Source organism: Pseudophryne corroboree, chromosome 9, assembly GCF_028390025.1.
Source record: "Pseudophryne corroboree isolate aPseCor3 chromosome 9, aPseCor3.hap2, whole genome shotgun sequence".
NCBI lineage: Eukaryota > Metazoa > Chordata > Amphibia > Anura > Myobatrachidae > Pseudophryne > Pseudophryne corroboree.
In genome coordinates, this window is record NC_086452.1 from 76,725,163 (window position 1) to 76,746,979 (window position 21,817).

At 47.3% G+C, this 21,817-nt stretch overlaps 1 protein-coding gene across 1 annotated transcript in view; it reads left to right on the forward strand.

Annotated features, from left to right (window-relative positions):
* The window catches only part of NRDC (nardilysin convertase), a 129,944-nt gene that overhangs the window by 32,660 nt on the left and 75,467 nt on the right, over positions 1–21,817 (forward strand). The window contains exons 5-11 of the mRNA XM_063939544.1: positions 7,771–7,844; positions 8,045–8,140; positions 9,649–9,771; positions 16,088–16,145; positions 17,647–17,720; positions 18,985–19,054; positions 21,333–21,410. Of these exons, the coding sequence (XP_063795614.1) occupies positions 7,771–7,844; positions 8,045–8,140; positions 9,649–9,771; positions 16,088–16,145; positions 17,647–17,720; positions 18,985–19,054; positions 21,333–21,410 (573 nt within the window). The remainder of the gene's footprint in view (positions 1–7,770; positions 7,845–8,044; positions 8,141–9,648; positions 9,772–16,087; positions 16,146–17,646; positions 17,721–18,984; positions 19,055–21,332; positions 21,411–21,817) is intronic.

The following is a 21,817-nucleotide window of genomic DNA, read 5'->3' on the forward strand; positions in this document are numbered from 1 at the left end:
ATTTATCTATATGCGTGATGCACAGAGGGATATTTGCACACTGGCATCTCGGGTGAGTGCTATGTCCATTTCAGCCAGAAGAGCCTTATGGACACGACAGTGGACAGGCGATGCGGATTCAAAACGTCACATGGAGGTTTTGCCGTATAAAGGGGAGGAGTTATTTGGAGTTGGTCTATCAGACTTGGTGGCCACGGCTACTGCCGGGAAATCCACTTTTTTACCTCAAGTCACTCCCCAACAGAGAAAGGCACCGACCTTTCAACCGCAGCCTTTTCGCTCCTACAAAAATAAGAGAGCAAAGGGCTTGTCGTACCTGCCACGAGGCAGAGGAAGAGGGAAGAGACACCAACAGGCAGCTCCTTCCCAGGAACAGAAGCCCTCCCCGGCTCCTGCAAAAACCTCAGCATGACGCTGGGGCCTCTCAAGCGGACTCGGGGACAGTGGGGGGCCGTCTCAAAAATTACAGCGCGCAGTGGGCTCACTCGCAGGTAGACCCCTGGATCCTGCAGATAATATCTCGGGGGTACAGGTTGGAATTAGAGACGGATCCTCCTCATCGTTTCCTGAAGTCTGCCTTACCAACCGTCTCTTCCGAAAGGGAGAGGGTGTTGGAAGCCATTCACAAGCTGTACGCTCAGCAGGTGATAGTCAAAGTACCCCTATTACAACAAGGAAAGGGGTATTATTCCACTCTATTTGTGGTACCGAAGCCGGATGGCTCGGTAAGGCCTATTCTAAATCTGAAGTCCTTGAACCTCTACATAAAAAAGTTCAAGTTCAAGATGGAGTCACTCAGAGCAGTGATAGCGAACCTGGAAGAAGGGGACTTTATGGTATCCTTGGACATCAAGGATGCGTATCTACACGTTCCGATTTACCCCGCACACCAGGGGTACCTCAGGTTCATTGTTCAAAACTGTCACTATCAGTTTCAGACGCTGCCGTTCGGATTGTCCACGGCGCCTCGGGTCTTTACCAAGGTAATGGCCGAGATGATGATTCTTCTTCGAAGAAAAGGCGTATTAGTTATCCCATACTTGGACGATCTCCTAATAAGGGCAAGGTCCAGAGAACAGCTGGAGACAGCTTTAGCACTATCTCAAGAGGTGCTAAGACAACACGGGTGGATTCTGAATATTCCAAAATCCCATTTAATCCCGACAACTCGTCTGCTGTTCCTAGGAATGATTCTGGACACGGTTCAGAAAAAGGTTTTCCTTCCAGAGGAAAAAGCCAAGGAGTTATCCGATCTGGTCAGGAACCTCCTAAAACCAGGAAAAGTGTCAGTACATCAATGCACAAGAGTCCTGGGAAAAATGGTGGCTTCTTACGAAGCAATTCCATTCGGCAGATTCCATGCAAGAATATTCCAAAGGGATCTGTTGGACAAATGGTCAGGGTCGCATCTGCAGATGCACCTGCGAATAACCCTGTCACCAAAGACAAGGGTGTCACTTCTGTGGTGGTTGCAGAAGGCTCACCTATTAGAAGGCCGCAGATTCGGCATTCAGGATTGGATCCTGGTGACCACGGACGCCAGCCTGAGAGGCTGGGGAGCAGTCACACAAGGAAGAAACTTCCAGGGAGTATGGACGAGTCTGGAAAAGTCTCTTCACATAAACATTCTGGAACTAAGAGCAATCTACAATGCTCTAAGCCAGGCGGAACTTCTCCTGCAAGGAAAGCCGGTGTTGATTCAGTCGGACAACATCACGGCGGTCGCCCATGTAAACAGGCAGGGCGGCACAAGAAGCAGGAGTGCAATGGCAGAAGCTGCCAAGATTCTTCGCTGGGCGGAGAATCACGTGATAGCACTGTCAGCAGTGTTCATCCCGGGCGTGGACAACTGGGAAGCAGACTTCCTCAGCAGACACGATCTTCATCCGGGAGAGTGGGGTCTACATCCAGAAGTCTTCAACATGTTAATAGACCGTTGGGAAAGACCAATTGTAGACATGATGGCGTCTCGCCTCAACAAGAAACTGGACAAATATTGCGCCAGGTCAAGAGATCCACAGGCAATAGCTGTGGACGCACTGGTAACTCCTTGGGGGTACCAGTCAGTGTATGTGTTTCCTCCTCTGCCGCTCATACCAAAGGTATTGAAGATCATACGGCAAAGAAGAGTAAGAACAATACTAGTGGTTCCGGATTGGCCGAGAAGGACTTGGTATCCGGAACTTCAAGAGATGCTCACGGACGAACCGTGGCCTCTACCTCTGAGAAGGGACCTGCTACAGCAGGGTCCCTGTCTTTTTCAAGACTTACCGCGGCTGCGTTTGACGGCATGGCGGTTGAACGCCAGATCCTAAAAGGGAAAGGCATTCCAGAAGAAGTCATTCCTACCTTGATTAAGGCACGGAAGGAAGTCACCGTGAAACATTATCACCGCATTTGGCGAAAATATGTAGCGTGGTGCGAGGATCGGAGGGTTCCGACGGAGGAATTCCAACTGGGTCGTTTCCTACATTTCCTGCAATCAGGATTATCTATGGGTCTCAAATTGGGATCCATTAAGGTTCAAATTTCGGCCCTGTCAATATTCTTCCAAAAAGAATTGGCCTCTGTCCCTGAGGTCCAGACTTTTGTCAAGGGAGTACTGCATATACAGCCTCCTGTGGTGCCTCCGGTGGCACCGTGGGATCTAAATGTAGTTTTAGATTTCCTCAAATCCCATTGGTTTGAACCATTGAAAAAGGTGGATTTGAAATATCTCACATTGAAAGTGACTATGTTACTAGCCCTGGCCTCTGCCAGGAGAGTATCTGAATTGGCGGCTTTATCTTATAAAAGTCCTTATCTAATCTTCCATTCGGATAGGGCAGAACTGCGGACTCGTCCGCATTTTCTCCCTAAAGTGGTATCAGCATTTCATCTGAACCAACCTATTGTGGTGCCTGCGGCCACTAGCGACTTGGAGGACTCCAAGTTGTTGGACGTTGTCAGAGCCTTAAAAATATACATTGCAAGGACGGCTGGAGTCAGAAAATCTGACTCGCTGTTTATATTGTATGCACCCAACAAGTTGGGCGCACCTGCTTCTAAGCAGTCGATTGCTCGTTGGATTTGATAACACAATTCAACTTGCACATTCTGTGGCAGGCCTGCCACAGCCTAAAACTGTAAAAGCCCACTCCACAAGGAAGGTGGGCTCATCTTGGGCGGCTGCCCGAGGGGTCTCGGCATTACAACTCTGCCGAGCAGCTACGTGGTCGGGGGAGAACACGTTTGTAAAATTTTACAAATTTGATACCCTGGCAAAGGAGGACCTGGAGTTCTCTCATTCGGTGCTGCAGAGTCATCCGCACTCTCCCGCCCGTTTGGGAGCTTTGGTATAATCCCCATGGTCCTTTCAGGAACCCCAGCATCCACTTAGGACGATAGAGAAAATAAGAATTTACTTACCGATAATTCTATTTCTCGGAGTCCGTAGTGGATGCTGGGCGCCCATCCCAAGTGCGGATTATCTGCAATACTTGTACATAGTTATTGTTAACTAATTCGGGTTATTGTTAAGGAGCCATCTTAAGAGGCCCTTTCTGTTGTCATACTGTTAACTGGGTTTAGATCACAAGTTGTACGGTGTGATTGGTGTGGCTGGTATGAGTCTTACCCGGGATTCAAAATGCCTCCCTTATTGTGTATGCTCGTCCGGGCACAGTACCTAGCTGGAGTCTGGAGGAGGGTCATAGGGGGAGGAGCCAGTGCACACCACCTGACCTAGTAAAGCTTTACTTTTTTGTGCCCTGTCTCCTGCGGAGCCGCTATTCCCCATGGTCCTTTCAGGAACCCCAGCATCCACTACGGACTCCGAGAAATAGAATTATCGGTAAGTAAATTCTTATTTTTTACCTTTTGTTCCCCATCAGCAAAAGAAAACTCTGCAGTATCAGATGCATTCCTTTCGGTCGCATAAGGCCAGAAGAGGTCGGGGCTCCTCCTTCTTTGCCAGAGGTAAGGGTAAAGGAAAGGGAACACCTGCGTTGGCTAGTTCCCAGGAGCAGAAGTCCTCCCCGGCTTCTACAAAATCCACCGCATGACGCTGGGGCTCCCCTAAGGGAGTCCGCACCAGTGGGGGCATGTCTTCGACTTTTCAGCCGAATCTGGGTTCTTTCAGAAGTGGATCCTTGGGCAATCGAAATTGTTTCCCAGGGCTACAAGCTGGAATTCGAAGAGGTGCACCCCCGCCGATTTTTCAAGTCGGTCTTGCCAGCTTCGACACCGGAAAGGGAAGTAGTGTTAGCTGCAATTCAAAAGCTGTGTCAACAGCAAGTGGTAGTCAAGGTTCCCCTGGTTCAACAGTGAAAAGGGTATTATTCAACACTGTTTGTGGTTCCGAAGCCGGATGGTTCGGTCAGACCCATTTTAAATCTGAAATCCCTAAACCTGTACTTGAAAAAGTTCAAATTCAAGATGGAATCACTCCGAGCGATCATATCCAGCCTGGAAGGGGGGGATTTTATGGTGTCACTAGACATAAAGGATGCATACCTTTATGTCCCCATATACCCTCCTCATCAGGAGAACCTGAGATTCGCTGTACAGGACTGTCATTACCAGTTTCAGACGTTGCCGTTTGGGCTTTCCACGGCCCAGAGGATTTTCGCCAAGGTAATGACAGAGATGATGGTGCTCCTGCGCATGCAGGGAGTCACAATTATCCCATACTTGGACGATCTCCTGATAAAGGCGAGATCGAGAGACAAATTGCTGGAGAGCGTGTCGCTCTCCTTGAAAGTGCTGCAATAGCACGGTTGGATTCTCAATCTGCCAAAGTCACAATTGATTCCAACGACTCGACTTTCGTTCCTAGGCATGATTCTGGACACGGAACAAAAGTGGGTTTTTCTCCCATTGGAAAAAGCCCAGGATCTCCAGAACATGGTCAGAGACCTGCTAAAACCAAAAAGAGTGTCTGTTCATCAATGCACTCTAGTTCTGGGAAAAATGGTGGCAGCCTACGAGGCCATCCCCTTCGGCAGGTTTCATGTGAGGACTTTTCAGTGGGACCTTCTGGATAAGTGGTCCGGGTCTCATCTACAAATACATCAGAAAATAACCCTGTCCCCCAGGGCCAGGGTGTCTCTCCTGTGGTGGCTGCAGAGTGCTCACCTTCTAGAGGGTCGCAGGTTCGGCATTCAAGACTGGGTTATGGTGACCACGGACGCGAGCCTCCGAGGATGGGGAGCAGTCACGTAAGGAAGAAATTTTCAAGGAATATGGTCAAGCCAGGAGGCTTGTCTACACATCAACATACTGGAATTGAGGGCCATATACAACGGCCTACGACAAGCGGAGAATCTTCTTCGGGGCCTCCCGGTTCTGATTCAATCAGACAATGTCACAGCCGTGGCTCATGCTAATCGCCAAGGCGGGACAAGGAGCAGAGTGGCGATGGCAGAAGCCACCAGAATTCTTCGCTGGGCGGAAAATCATGTAAGTGCTCTGTCAGCTGTCTTCATTCCGGGAGTGGACAACTGGGAAGCAGACTTCCTCAGCAGACACGATCTCCATCCAGGAGAGTGGGGACTTCATCAAGAAGTTTTTCAAGCGATAACAAGTCTTTGGGGAATTCCTCAAATAGACATGATGGCGTCACTCCTCAACAAGAAGCATCGGAGGTATTGTGCCAGGTCACGGGACCCTCAGGCAGTAGCAGTAGACGCCCTAGTGACACCATGGGTGTTTCGGTCGGTCTGTGTTTCCTCCTCCTCTTCCTCTCATCTCAAAAATTTTGAGACTCATAAGACAAGAGAGTGCAGGCAATACTCATTGTCCCAGATTGGCCTCGAAGGGCCTGGTACTCGGATCCTCAGGAAATGCTCACAGAAGATCCGTGGCCTCTTCCTCTCAGGGAGGACCTGTTACAGCAGGGGCCCTGCGTGTTCCAAGACTTACCGCGGTTACGTTTGACGGCATGGCGGTTGAGCACCGTATCCTAGCTGAGAAAGGTATTCTGGAGGAAGTCATCCCTACTCTGCTAAAGGCTAGGAAGGAGGTGACGGCAAAGCATTATCACCGTATCTGGAGGAAGTATGTATCTTGGTGTGAAGCCAAGAATGCTCCTACGGAAGATTTCCATCTGTGCCGGTCTCTCCACTTTCTACAGACAGGAGTGAATTTGGGCCTGAAGTTAGGCTCCATTAAGGTACAGATTTCGGCCCTATCTATCTTCTTTCAGAGGGAATTGGCTTCTCTCCCAGAAGTCCAGACGTTTGTGAAGGGAGTGCTGCATATCCAGCCCCCCTTTGTGCCCCCAGTGGCACCGTGGGACCTTAACGTGGTCTTAAAATTCCTGAAGTCTCACTGGTTTAAACCTCTTGAAAGAGTTGAATTAAAATTTCTCTTGTGGAAGGTGATCATGTTATTGGCCTTGGCATCTGCAAGGCGGGTGTCCGAACTGGCGGCCTTGTCCCACAAGAGCCCCTATTTGATTTTCCATGTGGATAGAGCTGAGTTGAGGAAGCGTCCTCAATTTTTGCCTAAGGTGGTTTCTTCATTTCATATGAACCAACCTATTGTGGTGCCTGTGGCTACGGGGGACTGGGAGGACTCCAAGTCCCTGGATGTAGTCAGGGCCTTAAAGATTTATGTAGTCAGGACGGCTAGGGTTAGGAAAAAAGAGGCTCTGTGTGTCCTGTATGCAGCCAACAAGGTTGGCGCTCCTGCTTCTAAGCAGACTATTGCTCGCTGGATCTGTAACACGATTCAGCAGGCTCATTCTACGGCTGGATTGTCGTTACCAAATTCCGTGAAGGCCCATTCCACTAGGAAGGTGGGCTCTTCTTGGGCGGCTGCCTGAGGCGTCTCGGCATTACAGCTTTGCCGAGCAGCAACTTGGTCGGGTTCAAACACTTTTGCAGAATTCTACAAGTTTGATACCCTGGCTGAGGAAGATCTTGCGTTTTCTCAGTCGGTGCTGCAGAGTCATCCGCACTCTCCCGCCCGGTTTGGAGCTTTACGGAGTCCCCAGCATCCTCTAGGACGTTAGAGAAAATAAGATTTTAAACCTACCGGTAAATCTTTTTCTCCTAGTCCGTAGAGGATGCTGAGCGCCCGTCCCAGTGCGGACTAATTCTGCAGGACTTATATATACTTGTTGCTTTCATAAGGGTTATGTTGCAGTTGGAATCGGTCTTTGACTGATACTGTTTTTTGTTCATACTGTTGACTGGTTGTGTATATTCCAGGTTATATGGTATGATTGGTGTGGGCTGGTATGAATCATGCCCTTAGATTAACAAAATCCTTTCCTCATATTTGTCCATCTCCTCTGGGCACAGTTTTCTAACTGAGGTCTGGAGGAGGGGCATAGAGGGAGGAGCCAGTGCACACCCATACTAAAAGTTCTTTATAGTGCCCATGTCTCCTGCGGAGCCCGTCTATACCCCATGGTCCTTACGGAGTCCCCAGCATCCTCTACGGACTAGGAGAAAAAGATTTACCGGTAGGTTTAAAATCTTATTTTTATTTGTCGTAGGTTTTTCTTACCAACTCCACAGCCCTGATTTTTATAGTTAAGACACATAGTACTCATTGAATAATTGCACATTATGCATAAAATCTGGCATCCTTTCAGCTTGCAGATTAAATTGTAAATGATGATGACTTGATAGTTGGTTTGTCTAACCCATGTCTCTTTAAAAGTGGTGTAAGGTGCTATTACTAATGTTTCTGTTAGCATTAACTACAATGAGAATACTTATTGATTCTGCATGTGCATATAGCGTATATTTCATAGTTACCTGTGAACCGTTGTCTACCCAGATGGGCTCAGTTCTTTATCTCCCCGCTGATGGTCCGTGATGCAATAGAGCGGGAAGTACAGGCTGTGGACAGTGGTAAGGGTGATGTGTATCATATACATTTCTTTCTTTCTTTCTTTCTTTCTTTCTTTCTTTCTTTCTTTCTTTCTTTCTTTCTTTCTTTCTTTCTTTCTTTCTTTCTTTCTTTCTTTCTTTCTTTCTTTCTTTCTTTCTTTCTTTCTTTCTTTCTTTCTTTCTTTCTTTTTCTCGCATTTAATTTATTATCCATATTTCAGAATTTGAGCTTGCTCGGCCATCTGATTCTAATCGCAAAGAAATGCTTTTTGGGAGTCTAGCAAAGCCCGGTCATCCGATGGGCAAGTTTTTCTGGGGTAAGTTGTATTAAATTTTGAATATCGCAATAATGCTTGATAAATTCTTAAAGTCAGAACTTTTGACTTACAAGTACTTAGGAGCCTCCAGGACTTCTGTGTGGTTAGTAAGTATTTATCCAAGGTTTTGTACATGCAAAGTTGTATAAAGGGGTATTTAATGGTTACTACACCTAATAACTGCTAGTATAATACAAGGTAATAACAGGAATGGTGGGTAATAAGAGTTTACAATTCAAGTGTGGATTTATTCAGTGGAAGTGACAGGCAGCTACACACAATGTTCAGATAAAAACACTGTATACATAAAGACTGTATCCTATAATACCAGAGTGCGCTATATGCAGTGCACAACTAAAGGTGAATTTGTTAAAATACAACAGTTAGCAATGTTCAAATAGAAATAGGCAAATAAAAAGATATAAAAAAAGATCTGAGGTAAGGGCAGGCAGCTAACAAAGTAAAAAACAAACAAACCACAATCGGAGGTCAGAAAGACGAGATCAGAATAATCCACCCATTACCTGGAGCAGGTTAGCACAACTGAAGCTGAAGTTCTCACCGGCAATGAGGTCCTGCCTATTTAAGTCAATGTTTGTATGCATGTGCATGTTACGAATGTTCCGCCATGTTCTAAAATACACTTGGAAGAAGCAGTTCTCTTGTGGTCAAGTTCTTTGTTCATTAGAGGTTTATATCTCTCATCTGAATTAATATCTTAATAACTGCTTTGGACTATTATGTGCTTTTATAATTTTTTTCATCTCTTGTTTTATTTACAATTAAAACTTTGATTTCTCTATATCAATAATACCCCTTTCACACTGCATATCGCTGGTCGCACCCGGGAGTCTTACGCGGGTACTTTCCAGGTGCGACCCGCCTCGGCCCCTTTCACAGTGGCGTTCCAAGCCTGACATATTGCCGGGTTGGTGACGCGTGCAGAGGCAGCGCTTGGAGATCAGATGATCTCCAAGCGCCACCCGTCCATACATTGTGAACAAGGAACGGGTCGCATCGACCCGGGTTGAAGCCGTATGCTACCAGGGTTGAAATACCGGGTCAACCCAGGATATCTCCCGGGCCCTTTCAGACCACACAGCAACCCTGGTTACTGTGCGCTCACGTCCAATAACCCGGGTTACAAGCTGGCGGTCTGAAAAGGGGTATAACTGTTACTTCAATATTTTGTTTTTTTGTTTTTAACTTTGTTCTGTAGTGCATTTAAAGTCACTGATGGTGCTATAAGGATTATTGCAGAGTTGTGGATGGTTTACCGTGGTTTGATATAAGGCACAAGAACTGTCAGGGTCACTGGTGTATTTTTGTATGAGGGTCATCACCCTGAGAGACTGGCGAGGATTCTTTCATATCGGGTTACGTAATAAAAACATGGTTGACTTGTTTGTTTCATTGTGCCTATAATATTTGATTATTCTAAGTGTATGGTCTATTGTGATTGTACTCAATGCACACAAAGTATATTTAGTATCCCGATATTTCAACAGGAAATGCTCAGACTCTGAAATACAATCCCAAAGAGAAGAATATAGACACCCATGCTCGTCTCCGAGAGTTCTACAGGACCTATTACTCTGCCCACTACATGACCCTGGCTGTACAGTCTAATGGTATGTGGCAATACATATATACACTCCTCATATTGATCCGGCCCTCTCCTCTCCCACTGGGTCCTGGCTCCGGTGCCCCCCTCAGGGAATGGGTACCCTTCTATAACCTCCTCAAACAGGCGGCACTCAGCGGCTGTATAAATGGTGAAAACGCCCAGTGCTTTATTTCAACGTTTCGGGGGTCAAGCCCCCGTCTTCAGGAAAACACACTACAACAGTGACAATACATGTGACAACCTTTAAATAACTCACCCCTCCAAGAAACCCGGAGGCTGGCGTTTCTTGGAGGGGTGAGTTATTTAAAGTTTGTCACATGTTTTGTCACTGTTGTAGTGTGTTCTCCTGAAGACGGGGGCTTGACCCCCGAAACATTGCAATAAAGCACTGGACGTTTTCACCATTTATGCAGCCTCTGAGTTCCGCCTGTTTGAGGAGGAGAGATAGAGATATATATATATATATATATATATATATATATATATATATATATATATATATATATATATATATATATATATATATATATATATATATATATATATATATATATATATTTATTTTCTTCCTCTTACGTCCTAGAGGATGCTGGGGACTCCGTAAGGACCATGGGGTATAGACGGGCTCCGCAGGAGATAGGGCACCTAAAAGAACTTTGACTATGGGTGTGCACTGGCTCCTCCCTCTATGCCCCTCCTCCAGACCTCAGTTAGATTCTGTGCCCAGAGGAGAAAGGGTACAAAGCAGTGAGCTCTCAAGAGTTTGCTGTTTTAAAGAATTTTGTTAGGTTTTTTATTTTCAGGGAGTCCTGTTGGCAACAGGCTCCCTGCATCGTGGGGCCGAGGAGAGAGAAGCAGAGCTGGCTTGTAAGGTTGGGCACTGCTTCTAGGCTATTGGACACCATTAGCTCCAGAGGGAGTCGGAACACAGGCCTCACCTGGGGTTCGTCCCGGGGTTCGCGCCGCCGTCCTCCTCACAGATGCCGAAGATAGAAGCCGGGTGAGTATTGAGGAAAAGACTTCAGGCGGCAGAAGACATCAGATCTTCATGAGGTAAGCGCGCAGCGGTGAGGTAAGCGCGCAGCGGTAAGCTGCGCGCCATTGCTCCCAGTCACACACACACAAGAGGCACTGTAGGGTGCAGGGCACAGGGGAGGGGCGCCCTGGGCAGCAATAAACCTCAATTTGGGCATAAATATGTTGGATTAGGCTGTGGGACAGTAAATCCACGGACCCCCGCCATTTTCCTACAATATCATGAGGGGACCGAAGCCCGCCGTCGGGTGGGCGGGGCTTGATCCTCGGCACTAACCAGCGCCATTTTCTCTACAGAGGCTGCATGAGAAAACGCTGGCTCCCTGTTCTCTCCCCCGCTGAGCTTCATAGGCTGGAAAAAAGAGGAGGGGGGCACATTGGCGACGCAGTGAGTGGAGATTAACATTATAAATATATAAAAAGCTATCTGGTCATATATTCCAGTGTTTGGGCGCTGGGTGTGTGCTGGCATTCTCTCTCTCTGTCTCCCCTAAGGGCCTGGTTGGGGTTTTGTCCCCTTATAGGTAACTCCCTGTGTGTGTGTGGGGTGTCGGTAAGTGTGTGTCGACATGTCTGAAGCGGAAGGCTTCTCCAAGGAGGAGGTGGAGCAAATGAGTGGTGTGTCCCCGTCGCTGGTGCCGACTCAGGATTGGATGAGCATGTGGCATAGGTTAAATGCAAGTGTGACATCTTTACATGAGAGGCTTGATAAGGCTGAATTAAGGGGAACATCAGGGGGTCAATCCTCGGATTGGACCGATTCACAGGGCCCGTCGGGGTCTCAAAAACGTCCCTTAGCACAAGACACTACTACGGACTCTGATTCCAGTGTCGATTATGACGAAGTAAAATTGCACCCTACGGTGACTAAAACCATTCAGTGTATGATTGTGGCAATTAGGGATGTCTTGCATATTGTAGATAAACCCTCGGTCCCCGACACAAGGGTACACATGTTTAAGGAAAAGGAACAGATTATAAATTTTCCCACATCTCATGAATTAAATGAATTCTTTATAAAAGCTTGGGAGACTCCGGAGAAGAGGCCGCAGATCCCCAAAAGAATTTATATGGCATACCCCTTCCCTAAACAGGACAGGGAGAGTTGGGAATCACCTCCCACTGTGGACAAGGCCCTGACGCGCTTGTCCAAGAAGGTGGCGCTACCGTTTCCTGACACAGCTGCCCTTAAGGACCCTGCAGATCGCAGGCAAGAAACTACCTTAAAGGGTATTTATTCTCATACGGGTGCTGTACTACGACCGACGATTGCGTCGGCATGGGTGTGTAGCGCAGTTGCAGCTTGGGCAGATGAGCTGACAGATAATTTTGATAGTATGGATAAGGATACTATATTCTTAACTATAGCCCATATAAAAGACGCAGACTTATTTATGAGGGATGCTCAAAGAGACATTGGATTGCTGGCTTCTAGGGCCAATGCCATGTCGATCTCAGCGAGACGATCCTTATGGACTCGCCAATGGACGGGTGATGCGGATTCCAAAAAGCATATGGAAGTACTGCCCTAAGGGTGATGTATTGTTTGGGGATGGGCTGACGGACCTGGTTTCCACAGCTACAGCAGGTAAATCAAATTTTTTACCATATATTCCCCAACAGCAAAAGAAAATGCCACCCTACCAGATGCAGTCCTTTCGGTCGCACAAGTCCAGAAGAGGTCGGGGATCCTCCTTCCTTGCCAGAGGTAAGGGCAGAGGCAAAAGAGCACCTGCTTCGGCAGGCGCCCAGGAACAAAAGTCCTCCCCGGCTACTCCAAAACCCACAGCATGACGCCGGGACTCCCCTGAGGGAGTCCGCACCGGTGGGCGCACGTCTTCGACTTTTCAGCCATGTCTGGGTCAGCTCAGACCTGAATCCCTGGGTGTTAGAAATAGTTTGCCAGGGTTACAAACTGGAATTCGAAGAGGTGCCCCCTGCGCCGATTTTTCAAGTCGGCCCTACCAGTTTCCACGTCGGAACGGGATGTAGTGTTAGCTGCAATTCAAACGCTGTGTATACAGCAAGTGATAATCAGGGTTCCCATGAACCAGCAGGGAAGAGGATATTACTCAACCCTCTTTGTGGTCCTGAAACCGGACGGTTCGGTCAGACCTATCTTGAATCTTAAATCCCTAAACCTGTACATAAAAAGATTCAAATTCAAAATGGAATCGCTCAGAGCGATAATAGCCAATATGGAGGAGGGGGAGTTTATGGTGTCTGTGGACATAAAGGATGCGTACCTTCATGTCCCCATATATCCCCCCCCCCCTCCCCCATCAGGAATACCTGAGATTCGCTGTACAGGATTGTCATTACCAATTTCAGACGTTGCCGTTTGGACTCTCCACGGCCCCGAGGATTTTCACCAAGATAATGGCGGAAATGATGGTGGTCCTGCGCAAGCATGGAGTCACAATTATCCCATACTTGGACGATCTCCTGATAAAAGCGAGATCAAGGGAGAAATTGCTGAGCAGTGTGGCGCTCTCTCTGAGAGTGCTCCAGCAACACGGTTGGATTCTAAATCTACCGAAGTCACAGTTGATTCCGACAACTCGATTACCGTTCCTAGGTATGATACTGGATACGGAACAAATGAAGGTCTGCCTTCCAATGGAGAAAGCCCAGGACATCCAGAACATGGTCAGAGACCTGCTGAAACCGAAAAGGGTGTCTGTTCACCAGTACACTCGAGTTCTGGGAAAGATGGTGGCGGCCTACGAGGCCATTCCATTCGGAAGGTTCCATGCAAGGACTTTTCAATGGGACCTTCTGGACAAGTGGTCCGGGTCCCATCTACACTTGCATCGAAAAATAACTCTGTCCCCAGGGGTCAGGGTGTCTCTCCTGTGGTGGTTGCAAAGTGCTCACCTACTGGAGGGTCGCAGATTCGGAATTCAGGATAGGATCCTGGTTACCACGGACGCGAGCCTCCGAGGATGAGGAGCAGTCACACAAGGAAGAAATTTTCAGGGACTTTGGTCAGACCAGAAGTCATGTCTACACATCAATGTGTTGGAACTCAGGGCCATATACAACGGCCTTCGACAAGCGGAGAGTCTTCTTCGAAACCTACCGATTCTGATTCAGTCAGACAATGTCACAGCAGTGGCTCATGTGAACCGCCAAGGCGGGACAAGAAGCAGAGTCGCGATGGCGGAAGCCACCAGGATTCTTCGCTGGGCGGAAAATCACGTGAGCGCTCTGTCGGCTGTCTTCATTTCGGGAGTGGACAACTGGGAAGCAGACTTCCTCAGCAGACACGATCTCCATCCAGGAGAGTGGGGACTTCATCAAGAAGTCTTTGCAGACATAATACGTCTTTGGGGAACTCCTCAAATAGACATGATGGCGTCACGCCTCAACAAAAAACTTTGGAGGTATTGTGCCAGGTCTCGGGACCCTCAGGCAGTAGCAGTAGACGCTCTGATAACACCGTGGGTGTTCAAGTTGGTCTACGTGTTTCCTCCTCTTCCTCTCATCACAAAAGTGTTGAGGATCATAAGACGAAGAAGAGTACAGACGATACTCGTTGTCCCAGACTGGCCTCGAAGGGCCTGGTACTCAGATCTACAAGAGATGCTCACAGGGAGATCCCTGGCCTCTTCCGCTGAGGGAAGACCTGTTGCAACAGGGGCCCTGTGTATTTGAAGACTTACCGCGGTTACGTTTGACGGCATGGCGGTTGAACTCCGAATCCTAGCAAAAAAGGGGATTCCGGAAGAGGTCATCCCTACTTTAATAAAGGCTAGGAAAGAGGGTGACGGTTAAGCATTATCACCGTATCTGGCGAAAGTATGTGTCTTGGTGTGAGACTAAGAATGCACCTACGGAAGATTTTCATCTTGGTCGTTTTCTCCACTTCCTACAGTCAGGAGTGGATATGGGCCTGAAATTAGGCTCTGTTAAGGTTCAGATTTCGGCCCTCTCGATTTTCTTTCAGAAGGAATTGGCTTCTCTTCCAGAAGTCCAGACGTTTGTAAAGGGAGTGCTGCACATCCAGACCCCTTTTGTGCCTCCAGTGGCACCATGGGACCTCAACGTGGTGTTGCAGTTCCTAAAATCACACTGGTTTGAACCGCTTAACAAGGTTGAGTTGAACTTTCTTACTTGGAAGGTGGTCATGTTGTTGGCCTTGGCATCGGCAAGGCGAGTATCAGAATTGGCGGCTTGTCACTCAAAAGCCCCTACTTGATTTTTCATGTGGATCGAGCTGAATTGAGGACACGTCCGCAATTTTTGCCTAAGGTGGTTTCTTCATTCCATGTGAATTCATTCTATTGTGGTGCCTGTGGCTACAAGTGACCTGGAGGATTCCAGATCCCTGGACGTAGTCAGGGCCTTAAAGATTTATGTAGCCAGTACGGCTAGAATTAGGAAAACAGAGGCCCTGTTTGTCCTGTATGCGGCCAATAAGATTGGCGCACCTGCTTCGAAGCAGACTATTGCTCGCTGGATCTGTAATACGATTCAGCAGGCTCACTCTACGGCTGGATTGCCGGTGCCAAATTCGGTTAAGGCCCATTCCACTAGGAAGGTGGGCTCTTCTTGGGCGGCTGCCCGAGGCGTCTCGGCATTACAACTTTGCCGAGCGGCGACTTGGTCGGGGTCAAACACTTTTGCTAAATTCTACAAGTTTGATACCCTGGCTGATGAGGACCTAGCGTTTGCTCAGTCGGTGCTGCAGAGTTATACGCACTCTCCCGCCCGATTGGATGCTTTGGTATAAACCCCATGGTCCTTACGGAGTCCCCAGCATCCTCTAGGACGTAAGAGAAAATAAGATTTTAAACCTAGCGGTAAATCTATTTTTCCTAGTCCGTAGAGGATGCTGGGCGCCCGTCCCAGTGCGGAAACTCTGCAAGACTTGTATATAGTTGTTGATTACATAAGGGTTATGTTACAGTTGGAATCGGTCTTGGACCGTTGCTGTTTTTTGTTCATACGGTTAACTGGTTATGTATGATCCAGGTTACATGGTATGATTGGTGTGGGCTGGTATGAATCTTGCCCTTGGATTGCTAAATCCTGCCTTGTAGTGTCCATCTCCTCTTGGCACAGTTCTCTAACTGAGGTCTGGAGGAGGGGCATAGAGGGAGGAGCCAGTGCACACCCATAGTCAAAGTTCTTTTAGGTGCCCTATCTCCTGCGGAGCCCGTCTATACCCCATGGTCCTTACGGAGTCCCCAGCATCCTCTACGGACTAGGAGAAATAGGTTTACCGGTAGGTTTAAAAGCTTATTTTTGTTGTTTACTTTCATTTATTTATTTTTCAACAGAAACCCTGGATAAACTGGAAGAATGGGTCAGGGAGATCTTCTGCAAGATTCCAAATAAGTAGGTCCTGTAGGACAAAGTGGACGCCTATTAATATTGGGCCTGATTCAGTGTTCTGTGCAAATCCGATAGCCAGAACACTGCGCATTTGCGGAATGGGTCCTGTGTTGTCGCTTGCAGTTCCTGCCAAAAATGGTTGACATGCTGTGGCCATTTGGGGGCTGAGCGGGATGGCGGTGACTGGTACCATTCTACAAAACCTAGGCGTGTCGTCCCTGTTCTGTAGGCATGCTGAAGCCAGGGCCTGCTTAATCTGATGCAGATTTCCTGGCACTGGTAGAGTGAAAGCACCGGCCATTCTTTGTAACCTGTGGGTTGATGTTTTCGCTGATGATCCGATGATGCTTCTTCGGCACAGCAGCGGATCACAGGAAGCATCTGTTTCCTAAGATTCCTCCTGCAGCATTATCATATAATCGCACAGCAGCTGCATCGACCTCTGAATCAGCCCCTTTATAAATTAATAGTTTCTATATTGTATTCAGTTTTATATGGCTTTACTGCTAGCTACACAACTAAGAGGGTTTTTCAGACCTGGATACAGCCACACATTCGCATGCAACGGCCGCATCCATGTGGCAAGCTCATGCACACCGGCCTTTGTGTGCGTGCACTAACCTACACAATGTGGCCACAAATGATGCGGCCGCGGTGGGATTGACAACACCAGACATCAAGGGGGGGGGGGCGTCACGTCACACCAAACTGGGGTAGGCTGGGACCATTTTTCAGGGCCGTCTGCGTAACGTTGTACGCAGCTGCTCTGAAAAACAAAATGGCGGCAGACCCCCTGCCGTGCTGCCAGGGGTCAACCTTAGTTCCGATGTGCAATCTAATTGCAGACACATCGGGGGGCGGCCACCAGCATGTGAGGAGATGAACTCTGAATTTACCCCCAAGGTCCTAAGGCTCTAAACTGTGAAATGCTAAATATAGAACAATGGGGGTCATTCCGAGTTAATCGCTCGCTACCAGTTTTTAGCAGCCGTGCAAATGCTATGCCGCCGCCCACTGGGGAGTGTTTTTTAGCTTGGCATAAGTGCGAACGTTTTTATCGCAGAGTGCCTGCAAAACATTTTTGTGTAGTTTCAGAGTAGCTCAAAACCTACTCAGCGCTTGCGATCACTTCAGACTATTCAGTTCCAGATTTGACGTCACACACCTGCCCAGCGTTCGCCCAGCCACGCCTGCGTTTTTTCTGGCACGCCTGCGTTTATCCGAACACTCCCTGAAAACGGTCAGTTGCCGCCCAGAAACGCCCTCTTCCTGTCAATCACTCTGCGGCAACCAGTGCGACTGACATGCATCGCTAGACCCTGTGCAAAACTGCATCGTTCGTTGTGCCCGTATGTTGTGCGTGCGCATTGCGCCGCATACACAGAACTGCCGTTTTTTTAGCCTGATCGCTGCGCTGTGAACAAATGCAGCTAGCGATCAACTCGGACTGACCACCAATGTCTGCAGCAATTAATACATGTACTTTTTTGTTTTGTCTTTATAGTGGATTGGGAAAACCTAATTTTAGCCACCTGACTGACCCTTTTGACACTCCCAGGTTTAATTCGCTTTACAGAGGTATGGATCTGAACTATTTGGTTGGTATTCTTCTAGATTCCTGTCTAGTGTGTGGTCTCAGGGTGATGACACATTAAAGTTCCATCCTTCATTTAGGCCTTGATGCAGCTGAAAACATGTGTAACAAAGCTTGTGATATTTTTGTATAATTGGCCACATGGCCTTATCACAGTGTGGCCGGATCTCTGCCAAATTTGGCCATACACGTGAGGGACAAATCGGGAACAGCCGCCTGTTTAGTGGTTGGGCAGAACAGCTGAAAGCACCATTACTGCCATCTCATAATGACTGTGCATGTGATCAGATGGTGTCATTGATGGATGAACCATTCATCCTGATGGACATCAGATATATCCTAGTAAGACGTGATTTAGAGAAGTCAAGGTGATTATTTGACAGAAATTACACAATGGCTTCTAGTGAATGTATCATTCACTAGAAGCCAGCAACACTTTTGAATGTACATTGCTTAAACTTGCTTGGGTGGAAAAAAACATCTTGTTAGACTATATTATATCTTTGGACAGGTTTTGTAATTGTAAGAATTCAAGACCAGTGTACTGAATTATTTATTTTAAAACAAGATGCCTTCTTCCAACAAAGTCTAGTCTAGAGAGACCAATGTTTTGAACGCCTGTTGTCTCGCATGTGCTCCGTCCAATATCCATTAGGTCACCAGTTCTCGCAGATGATAGGACGGCTTGGCAGCATGAACTGTGTTCTTACAGGTTCCTCCTAGCTGGAATAGCAACGTTTCCTGTGTTTACCTCTATTACTCTCTTAGGGGGGTATTCTATTAAGCGCCGTTGTTTCTACTGGTCGAAAAAATTGCACTAATTAGACACAGGGTATTCAATTGCGGGTGCTTGCGTCAGCATGGGCGAAAATTGTGGCAAAAACAAGAGAAAATAGCAGCAAAAACGGACGAAAATGCATGCAAATGTGCCAAAAACACTTGTATCGACTGCGAATTCGCCAGTACACCTGGTTTTCGCCAGTGCCGGATTTTTCGACCAGTTGAAAAAACGGCACGTGCATTGAATAGGTTGACTGTAAATTCGACCTAAAGACGGGCAAAAGAATTGAATACCCCCCCTTAAGCAAGAAAAGTGATATAGAACATCTGAGGTCATGCAGCTTTTTCCTTACTCAGATTTTTTTTAATTGCTCAATTTAATGATATTTAGTTATCAATGCTGATGTCATGCTTTGATGACTAGTTGACTCTAAAACTGATCATCTTGTATCTCTCATTCTCATACAGTTGTCCCTATTAAGAAGGTTCATGCGTTGACTATCACCTGGGCTCTTCCTTCCCAGGAAATGTATTACAAGTAAGTCTTTCCTTGCTTAAGACTTTCTGTCCATCTGGGCAGTTCAGGTTTTTGCCATTTGAGCCCTTGAGAAAATGTCAATTGCCTGTGTAAAAGTACATATTAAAACTATAATTAAAAATGTTGCAGCCACAGAGTGTCTTCTGTAGGGTACAAACCGCTCGTCAGGATGCCAGCTGTCACAATACCGACGCTGGGATCCCGACTGGGTTAACATACCGCAGCTGGTATACCGGCAAGGTAGGTGATTCCCCCTCAATGGGTGTCCACCACACCCATAGAGGTAGAATAGAACTTGTCTCGCCTCGAGCCTGCAGCATGGCGAGTGCAGCAAGACCGTAAGGGGCTTTGTTGCGCTCACCCCCTGTCGGCATTCCACTACTCGGGATGCCGATGTTGGTATAATGACATTCGACATCCCGTGCGGCGGGATACCGTACCGATCCCTTCTGTAGTCACCTTGTTATATGTCTGCATGAACTTAGCCGTTCTCTGGGCAGCTGGACTATGTAGAAGAACCATGTTCACTGTGATCCTGGGAAACCTTCTCAGACATCGGCAGGCTCTAGGTAGCCTGCGCAGCATTTGGTGTAGCTCCTGAGCACCCCTGCTTTTACAAGGCGCAGTCACTAGGGTCTTCTGCGCACACAAATGTCATTGCAGATACTTAGTAACACTATTTTAATAGTAACAAGACATTTTCATAATATATTTGGGGCGTTGAGGCGCCTTGGACTGCCCACCCTAATTCTAAACATAATGAGAGGTGCGACCATGCTGAGACTTGTAGTTCCACACAGAAAAATAAGAGAAAATGCAGGCGCACACTCTAAATAATAGTACTGCTAATCAGACTAATTACAATAAACTCTGCAATATAATGTGGAAATATGGGCTCACCAACCGCGACCAGGTGAACTCATCTCTTAGGTCCCTAACACAAAGGTTCAAGTCGAGGGCATGGGAGCCCCCCAGGCCAGCATAAGTCAACTTACCCAAGGCATCACACTAATGAGAGGTATAAGTGTTAAAAAGTGTTATATTAGTAAGAAGCAGCAGCTGTGTGTTGAGAGTGTAACATAGGTGAGAGATAATAATTAGTGTTAAAAAGTGTTACATTGGTAAAAAAGCAAACAAACAAACAATTAGGTGCTAAAAAAAAAGTGCTAGATTAAGTGTTACAATATGATGCCCCAAAGCAGCCAGGCCACACCAACCCAAGGTGTCCTACACCCCAAATTCATTCCTAAAACTGACAAATTGTATGAAGTACTTACCATTCATAGTGCATATTCCAATATGCAGTCCGTAAATGCTAGAGGGTTACATGTACACAATATAGAATATATGGGGAGGGAGGAAGGGGGGTCCTTGGACTGCACACCCTAATTCTAAACATAATGAGAGGCACTACCATGATGAGACTAGTAGTTCCACACAGAGGAGAAAATGCATGTGCAACTCAGTTTGTCTAATTATTCTAATTAGCAGTACTTAGTATTTAGAATGTGCACCTACATTTTCATAATAGTAAGAGTGCATTTTTATAACTGTGTATTATGGAGGAGAGCATTGAGTAAGCTCTATGGGGTATGTTTAATTGGGGTCAAAAACTGCCATCTGTCGAAAAGACGTCAGTTTTCGACTTTTTAAGGTCGAATAGTGATTCCCAGCAGCTTTTATTCGTCAAGTCGTGGAATTCGACTTGTCGAATAGTACGTGAATCGGCGGTATAGCTGCCGATTCACGTACTTTTGAATGAAACGGGGCCAAATTCGACAGGATTTGGCCCCGTTTCCGACCATCTCAGTCCGACATAAAAAAATGTCGGACTGAGATGTGGGACCCAGAGAAGGAGAGGGGGGGGGGTGAGACGAGGGACAGCAGCGGGCAGACGGGACATCAGCACTACAGCACAGCGCTGCAGCAGGATGTCTCACAGCCGCGCCGCTCACTGCAACGTCCACCCGGCTCCAGCAAGTGAGGTCACGCTTGCTGGAGCCGGGTGGACACTGCTGTGAGGTGTTGGCGGCTGTGTGACATCCTCCTGCAGCGCTGTTGTAGCGCAGCTGTCCCCGCTGGTCTCCGTGCGGCTCCCCCCACCCCCCCTCTCCTCCTCTGGGTCACTCATCTCAGTTCGACTTTTTAAAAGTCGAATTGAGATGAGATTGAATAGGGGTTGTCTGATCCATTCTGACAAATGCATGTCAGAATGGATCCGACCCTAATGTCTACTAATCATTCCAAGTCCTCCTAATGTCCTGTGGTTTAATTCTAGGGTGAAACCTCTTCACTACATCTCATGGCTAATAGGACATGAGGGCAAAGGCAGTATCCTCTCTCTCCTGCGTAAGAAGTAAGTGTAATAGTAGTCCCTTACTGGATGTGCCTGTTGTAGCAGTGTAGTTCTTGTACTGGATCAGGCATCAAAAAGCTGAAATTCTGTTTCCTGTGTAAGGAGGATGCATTAATAAGTGAAGCAGTTTATTCTGTGGGGGAGATTATTAACCACAAGGTTATGTTGCAAGCAAGGTTTTGATGGAAATTTGGGCTTAGTTGAATCCCTCTCTATATGTGGCAAGCGAATGTTTGTATCGGATAGATAGCCAATGGATGGGTGAATCAGCATATTGTACAGGGGTGGGGGTGTGAAGTGAAGCAGTAGATTGCATTGGGAGGAGAAACAAGAAAGTTAATCGGTGAGGGACAAAGGGAAGCAGGGAAAGGTTATGCCGAAAAGGGAAGCAGCGGGGGAGTGGGGGG